The sequence below is a fragment of the Pleurodeles waltl genome, chromosome 1_2 (genome assembly GCF_031143425.1).
Source record: "Pleurodeles waltl isolate 20211129_DDA chromosome 1_2, aPleWal1.hap1.20221129, whole genome shotgun sequence".
Taxonomy (NCBI): Eukaryota; Metazoa; Chordata; class Amphibia; order Caudata; family Salamandridae; genus Pleurodeles; species Pleurodeles waltl.
Window position 1 is genome coordinate 1,010,579,705 of NC_090437.1, and position 13,626 is coordinate 1,010,593,330.

The following is a 13,626-nucleotide window of genomic DNA, read 5'->3' on the forward strand; positions in this document are numbered from 1 at the left end:
AAGATGGCCTTTAAATTCTGTATTTATCTTGTCACATCTATTGCACTTCAAACACAAAAGACCAAGACTAAATGTGAGACTGTCTATTGACAAACATGGGGATTGGTGTTTACAGACTCCTCTCACTTTGCAGTCAGAGAAAGAAAAATAAACTGAAGTTCGATGGCATATGTTGCTGCAGATACACATGTTTCGCACAGTTCGCTGCCTGGTGTTGGGCTCGGAGTATTACAAGTTGTTTTTCTTCGAAGAAGTCTTTTTTGGTCACGGGACCGAAGGACTCCTCCCTCTTCGGCTCCATTGCGCATGGGCGTCGACTCCATCTTAGATTGTTTTTTTCCTCTGTCGGGTTCGGACGTATTCCTTTTCGCTCCGTGTTTCGGTTCGGAAAGTTAGTCAGAATCTCAGAAGAAAGCGTCGGTATTGTTCCGTTCGGTATTGGGATAGTTAGGTACATCGACACCGATCATCGGAAGACTTTGGGGTAGCTTCGATCCCCCATCGGGGCCTGGTCGGCCCGACCGCGTGCGACATCGAAGCCGATGGAACGGACCCCGTTTCGTTTCTGCCCAAAATGTCACAGTAAGTATCCTTATACAGATCAGCACTTGGTCTGTAACTTGTGCTTGTCCCCCGAGCACAAGGAGGATACCTGTGAGGCCTGTCGAGCCTTCCGGTCCAGAAAAACACTCCGGGACCGAAGAGCCAGGCGTCTACAAATGGCGTCCACGCCGACAAAACAACGTTTCGACGACGAAGAGGAAACATTCTCGGTTCCAGAATCAGAATCCGGAGACTCCGACGTCGAACAACAGCAACAAACAGTGAGTAAGACGTCGAAAATTAAAACCATCGAGAAGACAAAAGCCCAGGGGACGCCACTGCCAACAGGCCATGGCTCGACCCATAAAACCGGCGAGCCGTCGAAGGCGCCGAAAAAGGGCACGCCCATAGCGAAGACACCCGACTCCGGTCGAGGGACCGCCATGGAGCAACCTCGGAGCCGAGATAGCGGCTCCGAGAGGCAAAAACAAGATGCCGGCACCGAAAAACATCGGCACGAGACACACTGCCGAAAGCCACAAAAATTCTGTCGGTGCCGAAGCCGAAAAAAGATTCTCTCTCGGCGCCGAAAAGTTCCACACCTCCATCCTACACAGAGGAACAAGGAATAAGTGGCCAGATGCACAGATTTGGACAAGAGCTCCAAAGTGTAGAATCAGACTACACACAAAAGAGACTGTACATCCAGCAAGACACAGGGAAGATATCAACCCTTCCCCCAATAATGAGAAAAAGAAGGATCGGACTTCTCAAGGATGACGCACAACCACAAGCCAAAGTGGTTAAAAAAGTCACGCCTCCGCCCTCTCCACCACAACAGGCATCGCCGGCGCAAACACCGCCACAAATGCACTCACCAGCGCAAACTACCATAAGTCAAGATAATCAGGATCAAGACGCTTGGGACCTATATGACACCCCAGTGCCGGACAATGATCCCGATTCATACCCCACAAAGCCGTCACCGCCAGAGGACAGTACCTCATACTCGCAACTGGTGGCTAGGGCAGCAGAATTCCACAATGTCCAACTGCACTCCGATCCTATAGAGGATGATTTTTTATTTAACACCCTCTCGGCTACACATAGCCAATATCAATGTCTCCCAATGCTACCAGGGATGTTACGGCACGCAAAACAAATTTTTGAAGAGCCCGTAAAAGCAAGAGCCATCACCCCAAGGGTGGATAAGAAATACAAACCACCACCCACAGACCCAGTGTTTATTACTTCGCAGTTACCACCTGACTCCGTAGTAGTAGGGGCAGCTTGCAAAAGAGCAAATTCCCATACATCTGGCGACGCCCCACCTCCGGACAAAGAAAGCAGAAAATTTGATGCGGCAGGAAAAAGAGTAGCATCACAGGCAGCCAACCAGTGGCGCATCGCAAATTCTCAAGCGCTGCTGGCCCGATATGACCGCGCACACTGGGATGAGATGCAACTTCTCATAGACCATCTTCCCCAGGAATTCCAAAAAAGGGCGCAGCAAATAGTTGAAGAGGGACAAACGATCTCAAACAATCAAATCCGCTCTTCAATGGACGCAGCCGATACTGCAGCGAGAACAGTCAACACTGCTGTCACCATAAGGAGACACGCTTGGCTCCGCACTTCAGGCTTCAAACCTGAAATCCAGCAGGCTGTCCTTAATATGCCCTTCAACGAGAAACAACTTTTTGGCCCTGAAGTGGACACAGCCATTGAAAAACTTAAAAAGGACACAGACACGGCCAAAGCCATGGGCGCACTCTACTCCCCGCAGAGCAGAGGCTCTTTTAGAAAAACTCCATTTAGAGGGGGGTTTCGTGGCCAACCCACAGACACCACCAGCCAACAAACAAGGACCACACCATATCCGGGTTCATTCCAAAGGGGAGGTTTCAGGGGATATAGAGGGGGTCAATTCCCAAGGAGTAGGGGAAGATTCCAGACTCCAAAAACGCCTCCACCTAAACAGTGACTTTCAAGTCACACAACCCCTTCACTCAACACCAGTGGGGGGAAGACTAAGCCAATTCTACCAATCTTGGCAGCAGATTACAACAGACAATTGGGTATTAGCAATAATCCAACATGGCTAATGCATAGAATTCCACAAATTCCCACCAAACATCCCTCCAAAAACACGCAAAATGTCACCACAACATTTAGAACTTTTAGGACTAGAAGTTCAAGCACTACTGCAAAAGGATGCAATAGAGTTAGTACCAGTACAACAAAAAAACACAGGAGTTTACTCCCTGTACTTTCTAATTCCAAAAAAAGACAAAACATTAAGACCAATATTAGATCTCAGGACACTAAATACCTACATCATATCGGACCACTTTCACATGGTCACACTACAAGACATCATTCCACTGCTCAAACAGCAAGATTACATGACCACATTAGACCTAAAAGATGCGTACTTTCATATACCGATACACCCTTCTCACAGAAAGTACCTAAGGTTCGTATTCAAAGGAATACATTACCAATTCAAGGTGTTGCCATTCGGAATAACAACTGCACCAAGAGTATTCACAAAATGTCTAGCAGTAGTAGCAGCACATATCAGGAGACAACAGATACATGTGTTTCCTTACCTAGACGATTGGCTAATCAAGACCAACACAGTAAAAAAGTGCACAAACGACACCACATATGTCATACAAACCCTTCACAAACTGGGTTTCTCCATCAACTATACAAAGTCACACCTCGAACCGTGTCAGACACAACAATATCTAGGGGCAACCATCAACACATCAAAAGGAATTGCCACTCCAAGTCCACAAAGAGTGCAAGCATTCCACAAGGTAATAAGTGCTATGTTTCCAAACCAAAAGATACAAGCAAAATTTGTGCTAAAACTTCTAGGCATGATGTCATCATGCATAGCCATTGTCCCAAACGCAAGACTACACATGCGACCCTTACAACAGTGCCTAGCATCACAATGGTCACAGGCACAGGGTCAACTTCAAGATCTGGTGTTGGTAGACCGCCAAACATACCTCTCGCTTCTATGGTGGAACAGCAACAATTTAAACAAAGGGCGGACATTTCAGGACCCAGTGCCTCAATACGTTATAACAACAGATGCTTCCATGACAGGGTGGGGAGCACACCTCAATCACCACAGCATTCAAGGACAATGGGATGTACACCAAACAAAATTTCATATCAATTACCTAGAACTGTTAGCAGTATTTCTAGCGTTAAAAGCCTTTCAACCCATAATAACACACAAATACATTCTTGTCAAAACAGACAACATGACAACAATGTATTATTTAAACAAACAAGGAGGAACACACTCAACACAATTGTGTCTCCTAACACAAAAAATATGGCAGTGGGCGATTCACAACAACATTCGCCTAATAGCACAATTTATTCCAGGGATCCAAAACCAACTAGCAGACAACCTTTCGCGAGACCACCAACAAGTCCACGAATGGGAAATTCACCCCCAAGTTCTGAACAAGTACTTTCAAATTTGGGGAACACCCCAGATAGATTTGTTCGCAACAAAAGAAAACGCAAAATGCCAAAACTTTGCATCCAGGTACCCACACCGCGAATCACAAGGCAATGCTCTATGGATGAGTTGGTCAGGGATATTTGCATACGCTTTTCCCCCTCTCCCTCTCCTTCCATATCTAGTAAACAAGTTGAGTCAAAACCAACTCAAACTCATACTGATAGCACCCACATGGGCAAGACAACCTTGGTATACAACTCTACTAGACCTTTCACTAGTACCGCATGTCAAACTACCCAACAGACCAGATCTGTTAACACAACACAAACAACAGATCAGGCATCCAAACCCAGCATCATTGAATCTGGCAATTTGGCTCCTGAAATCCTAGAATTCGGACACTTAGACCTCACACAAGAATGTATGGAGGTCATAAAACAAGCTAGAAAAGCTTCCACTAGACACTGCTATGCATCTAAGTGGAAAAGATTTGTTTGCTACTGCCATACCAATCAAATCCAACCATTGCATGCCTCTACAAAGGACATAGTGGGATACTTACTACATTTGCAAAAAGCGAATCTCGCTTTTTCATCTATAAAAATACACCTTGCAGCAATATCTGCTTACCTACAAACTACTCATTCATCGTCTTTATTTAGAATACCAGTTATTAAAGCATTCATGGAAGGGCTAAAAAGAATTATACCACCAAGAACACCACCAGTTCCTTCATGGAACCTTAACATCGTCTTAACAAGACTCATGGGTCCACCTTTCGAACCCATGCATTCCTGTGAAATGCAATATCTAACCTGGAAAGTCGCATTTCTCATTGCAATCACATCCCTCAGAAGAGTAAGTGAAATACAGGCATTTACCATACAAGAACCATTTATTCAAATACACAAAAATAAAATAGTTCTAAAAACAAATCCAAAATTTCTACCAAAAGTAATCTCACCATTCCATTTAAATCAAACAGTAGAATTGCCAGTGTTCTTCCCACAACCAGATTCCGTGGCTGAAAGGGCACTACATACATTAGACATCAAAAGAGCACTAATGTACTACATTGACAGAACAAAGCTAATCAGGAAAACAAAACAACTGTTCATAGCTTTTCAAAAACCACACATAGGAAATCCAATCTCTAAACAAGGCATTGCTAGATGGATAGTCAGATGTATTCAAACATGCTATCTTAAAGCCAAGAGAGAATTGCCTATTACACCAAAGGCACACTCAACCACAAAGAAAGGTGCTACAATGGCCTTTCTAGGAAACATTCCTATGAGCGAAATATGTAAGGCTGCAACCTGGTCTACGCCTCATACATTTACTAAACACTACTGTGTAGACGTACTAAATGCACAACAAGCTACAGTGGGCCAAGCTGTACTAAGAACATTATTCCAAACTACTTCAACTCCTACAGGCTAAACCACCGCTTTTAGGGGAGGTAACTGCTTTATAGTCTATGCGAAACATGTGTATCTGCAGCAACATATGCCATCGAACTGAAAATGTCACTTACCCAGTGTACATCTGTTCGTGGCATTAGTCGCTGCAGATTCACATGTGCCCTCCCGCCTCCCCGGGAAGCCTGTAGCCGTTTAGAAGTAGATCTTAAATCTTAAACATTTGTACATTTGTAAATAATTATTATAAACTTTTTATGTACATACGTATTCACTCCATTGCATGGGCACTATTTATAGCAAACAACTCCATCCTCACCCTCTGCGGGGAAAACAATCTAAGATGGAGTCGACGCCCATGCGCAATGGAGCCGAAGAGGGAGGAGTCCTTCGGTCCCGTGACCAAAAAAGACTTCTTCGAAGAAAAACAACTTGTAATACTCCGAGCCCAACACCAGGCAGCGGACTGCGCGAAACATGTGAATCTGCAGCGACTAATGCCACGAACAGATGTACACTGGGTAAGTGACATTTTCATTATATGACATGCTTGCTAGGGTACAGGGAGTGTGAAAGGAAAAGCTGTAGGATGCAATGTTTTTGTAACACAAGAAAATGTAAATAACTAAATGCACTGTCCATAGTCAGCAGTTAGGAAAGCAAAAATGAAGAACATGTTTTGTAATTCTGGCATGTGTTGGAAACCGAGATTTTAATAAACAATTCAAACACTTTACTTGGTGATGCACAAATGATAAATATTCACTGAAATCCGATTTCCACACATTCAATTTGTGTTTATTATAGTTTTATTACAGTAATACCTCATGTCTGTGAAAATGTAGTGGCCATTTACATAGAAAATGTGCTGCCTGTGAATGTGTGTTCACTACTGTACAAGTGTTGTAGAGGTGCCCTGGGTTGGTTCTAATATCTATGTGTGTCTGTAGAAGCTAGGCCCTTGTAGTGATTTCTATAATGAACTGTATTGAAGTCCATGTACATGTGATGTTTTGATTGAACTAGTTTTCATATACACATAGTTCTCTTGAATCGGGCTTGTCATCAGCAGTATAGAGTGGACCGATACAGGATGCAGTGAAAGAGGCTATATCAGTGGTCGCTGAAAACATGTAGTCTGCTTCATAAAATATACTATGAATGTGGTGTTATTGAATTACCTTTATGGTTTACTGTGCAATGTTCTAATAAATCTTACCCATGTAGTTTTTCGTAGATTGTATACGTAGAAACATATTATCAGCAGTACTAGCGTTGCAGTCCAAAGAATTTTTTACTTTTTAGCCAGTTAGCATCAAAAGCTGCACCTTAAATAAAATGTCAAGAAAAGGTGCATAAGAGGCAAATTCCAATTGCACTAGAGGTAACTATTTATATGCTGGTACTTAAGAGATACACAATACAGTTAATACCGTCAAATACTGATGGAGACAGCAAGAGACGTTTAGTTGGATCTGAAATTGAGAAATAGTGAACTCAATGGGTAGATTATTTAATCCTTCCGTACTTATAAATAATATACAAATGGATTTGAAGTGACAGATGGTTATGTAATGCTATATTTATGCTAATTTGTTGTACATTTACTAGAGCATCTATTTTTTGCATATTTTTAAAAGTACTATTTTAAACAAAGTCAGCCTATGCCCACATTATGTATTATTTTTGTTATAATTTTTATAGTCCCAAGTAGTGCCTGAAGCTGTTTAGGTGTAGTGGAGTCACTATTGTAAGTTCTTTATTTCAGGTAAAGACTGTTTATATCTATCATATCATATACGGTTCTGAAAAACGTCCTTGGTACTGGGTATTGGATCCTGCAAGAATTCAGGTTAAATTAGCCTTGTGAAACCAGGAGTAAGACCCCATTTCTATTAATATACGCACACTTACGACACTTTAACCTTGTGTAGGCAAAGGGGATAAAAGTAAGGAAACGTTTATCAACTCTAACTTCCTATATATATGTGTAGGCTACCTAAATCCCCCTCAGCTCATTTTTCCAATTATGCATTTCATACCTATTGACAAGTCAGGTCAGATGTGCTATCAAAATGCAAAATTTTCCTCCCGAACATCACCTTTTAACATATCTCACAACTTTATACCATTTTGAAAAATTGGGCCAGGACTGCTTTGTAAAACAAATTTGTTGGTACATGCTCCAAAACATATGCTATTGCTTCCCCTCAAAATATGGCCTGTTACTGGCAATTTTGGTGTTACGTAATTATGTTTTGATATCTTAACTATGTGCAGTTGTTAATTATTTTCATCACCTGGAACAAAAATCATGTTATCCACTCCTTTTAAGTGTATTGATATGTGTGAGTCGTCGAATGTTTGTGACATCATGAAGGTAGTAACTCTGAAAATGTTAGGCCTAGGCCTACCAACAACTCATAAAGTTACCCTTTCTTTGGTGAATCAGCCCCTAAACATTTTTTACTATCTTCATGAGAAGAGAAAACTGTAGATTTTTGTCTTTCTTGTAAATGACAAAGCCACTTTTGTTAATCATTATTATAGGTATAGATATTGAAAGCTTATATTGGCTTTGGGATGGATTCTGGTGCTGTCATTGTGATTTTTATATGTGGATATGAAGTTAATGTATGGTACTGTTATGCAGCTGTTTTACATCAACGTTTCTGTTGCATTTTCTTTAAATCTTAAATTAAGTATTGAGACATTCCAAAAGAATGGATAACATTCAGTTGATGCTATGTCTACATATCAAAAAGTAATTATAAAGTGTTTTCAAATCCATGTTTTTTTCAGGCCACACGGGAGATTCTCAGTCATCACTGTGTTACACTAGGTGATGCTTTGAGGAAAGAAAATGACTTTGCTCTTATAATTGACGGAAAATCCCTCAAGTATGCATTGACGTTTGGTGTAAGACAGTATTTCCTCGATCTGGCCTTGTCATGCAAAGCAGTTATTTGTTGCAGGTAAGCCTGTCTGTTAAAGATGTTTAAAATGACATCAGTAACACCGTTTACAATAAAGTGTTGATACCACGTTATCCCATAATAAAGGTGCAGCTATGTGCCATTGCATAACGTTTGGCTATAACCTTGGTGTGGGCCATCAATACAAGATAAATTCACGAACAGCAATGGCACTCACAAGCTTATATGGATCTTTATTTGTTAAATATCTTGCAGTGCAGAATAAGTGGAAAACATTTTGCCTCTCAGCTTCTTCCACCAAATATGTTTAACTGCTGCTTTTTCAGCCTCTTATCACACAAGCCTTCCATTTATTCTAGTGTCCCATATCTGATAGAAACTTCTAGTTACAGATTCCTTACCTTTGAAATTTCGTGAGCCGTACCCTTGCCCGCTGTTGAGTAGCGTTGATTGTCTCTGCGTCAGTCGTCGGCGTCATCCACACTGAATATGATGTCACAGCTCCTATATGGATGCCACTCCTACACCTTGATGTCAGTTCTTTTCTTTCCACACCAGCTAGCACTGATCTGAAGTGAACTACCCCTCAGTCTTTTTTTGACTGGCTTTTTTCAACTTTTCAGTGAAGATTGTTTTGAGTTTTCAACTCCTGGTGCATCAAGGATGTCATTGAGGAAGAGCGGATTGTCATTGAGCGATGTCTTTGGTGCCTGGAGTGTGACCACAACCCAAAGTTGTGCTCCGAGTGTCAGGCAGTGCATCCAAAGGCTTTGAAGGAGTGGGTACTGAAGCAGATGGCGGCCTGACGCTCTACTCCATGGAAGTCGAGATCTCGGTCAAGAGGAAGGTCCCAGAGTCCTCCATCGTCATCGTCCCACTCCAAGCCCTGGGGCGATCAGGTAAGTCGAGGCAGAAGAAAAAATCTAAGAAATCGAAGTGTTCTTCAGCTTCTCCTCATCCGTTGACCGACGAGACTAGGGAGCGTCAACCATTCTAAGCCTTGGTCTGCCGAACCTGTCCTTGGGCTCACTACGTGGCTCCCTGAGTCTCCGGGACCCGGAGCGACCCCTGCCCAGCTAAGAGTTTTATGAGGCCATGCACCTCATTTTTGGGCTGTCCGACACCGCCAGAGCGCCTTTTGGGCACCGTGGAGTCAAAAGGGGCCCCTTCTGGTTCTGCACCAGGTGCTTTGGCCTCATCACTGTAGGGTACCCGTGGATCCAGTCCTAGATCCGGACTGACTTCGTCGGTACCACTCTGACCTTCCCCAGTGCTGGTCACGATGCAGACACTCCCAACGCCGGCCACGGGTGGCACCATCTCCATTCTTATCCCTGACTCCAACACTTAGCCGGATGGGTGTCATAAGAGGCTGACTCTGATGATGGGAAAAGCTTTGCCTCCTGTGTTGGATCCTGAGCCCCTTACTTGTAGGTTAGGTTACGGTAAGGATTGGGAGGGGTCGCTGGACCCTTTAGAATACCAGCTCCAAGAACCTCTGGACTGGCATACAGACTTGGGTGAAGCCAGCGGTCTGGATACTTCTCCAGATACTGGCATGCTTTGTCTCCCTACCGTGGCTATATAAGAGGGAGCTTCCTATTCTAAGGGGGTGAGAAGAGCAGTGGAGGTCCTGGACCATGAGTTGCTTTGGGTGGCTGTCAGGGCTAACCTGATGACGGAAGTGCTTCAACCTGGAGCTTTCTCCTCAGAATCCATGCTCGAGTTTAATGAGGCCCTTCCGGTTGTTCTACTGGGTTGCTGCCCAAACCATGCAAAGAGGCTTCTATAAAGAGAACAGTTGCCTGCCACCTTTGCCCCACTCTAAGGGACCCAAGTTTTCTGATGCAACAGCCTGCCCCTGAGAGCTTGGTTATCCACTTACCAGAGCATATTCCCTTCTGCACCCCCAGATAGGGAATCCCAAAGGCTCGACATACTTGGGAAGAAGATTCTTTAATTACACCAGCCTAGCATTGCGGTCCATGAACATGCATGCCTTTTGGGCCATTATTCCCACACACTGTGGGATACGGTTGCGTAAGTGCTACTATAGATCCCGGAGGAGGCCCGGGCTCTACTCTCTCAGGCGGTTGCTGATGGCAGCAAGGTTCACCATCCATTGTGGACTGGACACAACCAACTCGCTAGGCAGAGCGGTTTAGCCGACAGTGGCCCTGAAGTGCCATGCCTGGCGGAGGACGTCCTGCTTTATGGATGTCAAAGCTACTTTGATGGACATGCCCTTTGATGGCACCTGCCTCTTCAGGGACAAGGTAGACTTGGCGCTCAAGTGCTTCATGGATTCTCGAGCTACAGCCAGGTCCTTGGGCCTCGTTGCGGGCCCTTGTCCCCCCCAGTCTGCCTTTAGCCCCTTTTGTGGCTATGGAAGGGGCCTCCAACCTCATCCATTCCTGGCCAGCCACTGTGCCAAGCATGCTGCCCACCCTCTGCATGGCCGAAGACGTTGATTTAGCCAACCTTGTGGATAAGAGAGCCAGCAGTTTGGCCAGTCCACCCCCTCCCCCCACCTGCAGCAGCCTATAAGCCTTCCTAGTCTGACACTCCCCCACCAGGGGCCTCTTGGAAGGAGGATCTGTCATTGCCAGCTCTACTGGCAATCATCACGTCAGACAGGTGGATTTTGCAGATAGTCCGAAGGGCCTACTCCCTCCCCTTCAGATCTACCCTTCCATCTATGCCGCCATCCTAGGATCGGATGCCAGAGAATCACTTGTCCCTTCTCCAAAAGGAAGTTACAGCTCTATTGGCCAAAGAAGCCATAGAGAGGGTTCCTGTGCTAGAAGTAGGTTGTGGTTGCTATTCCCACTACTTTCTGTTACCAAAAAAGAACAAAGGCGTCCACCCTGTCCTAGTCCTTTAGTCCCTCAATCTCTTCCTCAAGAAGAAGTTCAAGATGATCACTCTGGCTCAGGTTCTATCTGCGCTGGACCCAGAAGACTAGATGGTAGCATTGAACTTGCAGGGCACATATTTCCACATCTCCATCCTGCCTGCCCACAGATGTTAATTGCGGTTCATGGTAGGTCACAAGCACTTTCAGTTCACCATGCTCCCTTTTGGCCTTATCAACGCCCCTTGGTTATTCACCAAGGTGATGGTCGCAGCTCAGCGCAGATCAGGGATTTCAGTCTTGACGACTGGCTGTTGTAGGCGGGCTCGCTGCAGGCTGTCGTCTACCACCTTCAGCCTACGGCAGTCCTCCTGCATTTGCTGGGGGTTCACTATAAACATGCCAAAGTCACAGCTGACTCCCTCTCAAACACTCCTTTACTCAACTCGGAGGAATCTCTCCAACAAGGTCCAGATCTTGGAGGGTACTGCACAAGATCTGCAGTGTTGGTTAACGAACCTCGATTGGCTCCCTTCTCCAACCAGATCTGACAGTATTGACAGATGCATCACTCCTGGGATGGGCGGCAATCTGGGAGAGGTCGAGGTCAGTGGCATCTGGTCTCCGGAAGAGTCTGGACTCCACATCAGCCTGTTGGAGCTCTGTGCAATCCAGCCAGCATTAAAAGTATTTCTTCCCTCTATCAAGTGGAAGGTGGTGCAGGTGTTCGCAGACAATGCCACCACCATGTGATACTGCAACAAGCAGGGCGGGGTGTGGTCGTGGACCCTTTGTCAGTAGGCACTGCGCCTCTGGATGTGGCTGGAACAGCAGGGCATATCCCTGGTGGTTCAACATCTGGCGTTGTCTCTGAACACCAGAGTAGACACACTCGACCAAAAATGCCTAGCGGATCGCGAATGGCGTCTCCATCCGGAGGTGGCACAAGGTCTCTTTTAGCAGTGGGGAGAGCCTTGGTTAGAAATGTTTACCTCCGCCGAAAATGTGCAGGGTCAGCAGTTTTGCATGTTGGAGTTTTCAAGGTGGCAATCGCTCAGAGATGCTTTCCATCTCATGTGGAATTCAGGTCTCCTGTATGCCTTTCCACCCATACCACTCCTGCCCAGAGTGCTCATGAAGATCAGGAACAGCCAGGCCCAAGTAATCCTTGTGGCTCTGGGCTGGGTCTGGAGAGTCTGGTATCCCAAGCAGCTGAGCATGTCTTTCGATCTTCTGATCAGACTACCCTTTTGGAAGGAACGTCTGTTGCAGCAGCAGGGGAGGATTTTGCACCCACACCTGTCCACTGTCATCCTTCTTGCATGGAGATTGAGCGGCGACAGTTGACAGCTTTTGACCTTCCTCCCGAAGTCTGTAAAGTAATCTTGGGAGCCAGGCGTCGCTCCTTCCAAACGGTATCCGCCTGTTGTTGGAAGAAATTTGTGGCATGGTGCACAGACAAGTCTGTTGACCCCCTTTTTGCCCCACTCTCTGAGGTTCTGCTCTTTATTCTTTCCCTAGCCCAGCAGGGCTCTACTATGGGCACCCTTAAAGGTTATTTGTCTGCTATTTCTGCTTTAAGGTTGCCTGATAAACCTTCATTGTTTAAGTCTCCTATTGTACATAGGTTCCTTATAGGTCTTACACATCTCTTTCCTCTAGCACCACTCATTATGCCCCAATTGGACCTGAATTTGGTTTTGACATTTCTGATGTGCGCTCCTTTCGAGCCTTTCCATAATTGTCCTATCCGGCTTCTCACTTTGGAAACAGCCTTCCTTGTGGCCATTACATCTTCCCATAGGGAGCTGCAGGCATTGTCTTCTAAGTTGCCTTACTCTTTCATCTATCCTGACAAAGCGGTGCTTAACACAAGGGCTTCTTTCCTACCAAAAGTAGTTATGCCAGTTCATGTAGGCCAATCCATCCCCTTGCCTACTTTTTAAACACCTCCACATCCTTCTAAGGAAGAGGAGAGACTCTATCACCAGGATATCAAAAGAACATTGGTGTTCTACTTTGATCATGCAACAGAGTTCTGGGTGGATAATCTACTCTGTCAGGCAGTGCAGAAGCGAACCGTCTCCAGATGAGTCATACTCTGTATTAAGGTTTGCTATGCACTGGCCAAAAAGAAGTCACCTGAATGTTTGCATGCTCATTCTACCCAAGTTACAGTCATGAGCACTGCGTTAGCATGTGGAGTTCCAGTCCTTGACATCTGTCAGGCAGCAATTTTGCCTTTTCTGCACACGTTTTCCGGACACTACCATCTGGGCAGTCAGGTGTGTAGGGACGGGTACTTTGGCCCTCTGGTTCTGCAGGAGTTTCTTGTATGATCTTGGTTCTCAGAACCACCTCTGGTATTGCTTCGGTATC

General features: G+C 45.1%; 1 protein-coding gene across 5 annotated transcripts in view; it reads left to right on the forward strand.

Annotated features, from left to right (window-relative positions):
- The window catches only part of ATP8A1 (ATPase phospholipid transporting 8A1), a 944,803-nt gene that overhangs the window by 532,134 nt on the left and 399,043 nt on the right, over positions 1 to 13,626 (forward strand). For all 5 annotated transcript variants that reach the window (XR_011194335.1, XM_069201769.1, XM_069201775.1 and 2 more), the window contains one exon: positions 8,260 to 8,432. Coding sequence is in view for 4 of the 5 variants with exons in the window: in XM_069201769.1 (XP_069057870.1) it covers positions 8,260 to 8,432 (173 nt within the window). In the remaining variant the exon portion in view is untranslated. The remainder of the gene's footprint in view (positions 1 to 8,259; positions 8,433 to 13,626) is intronic.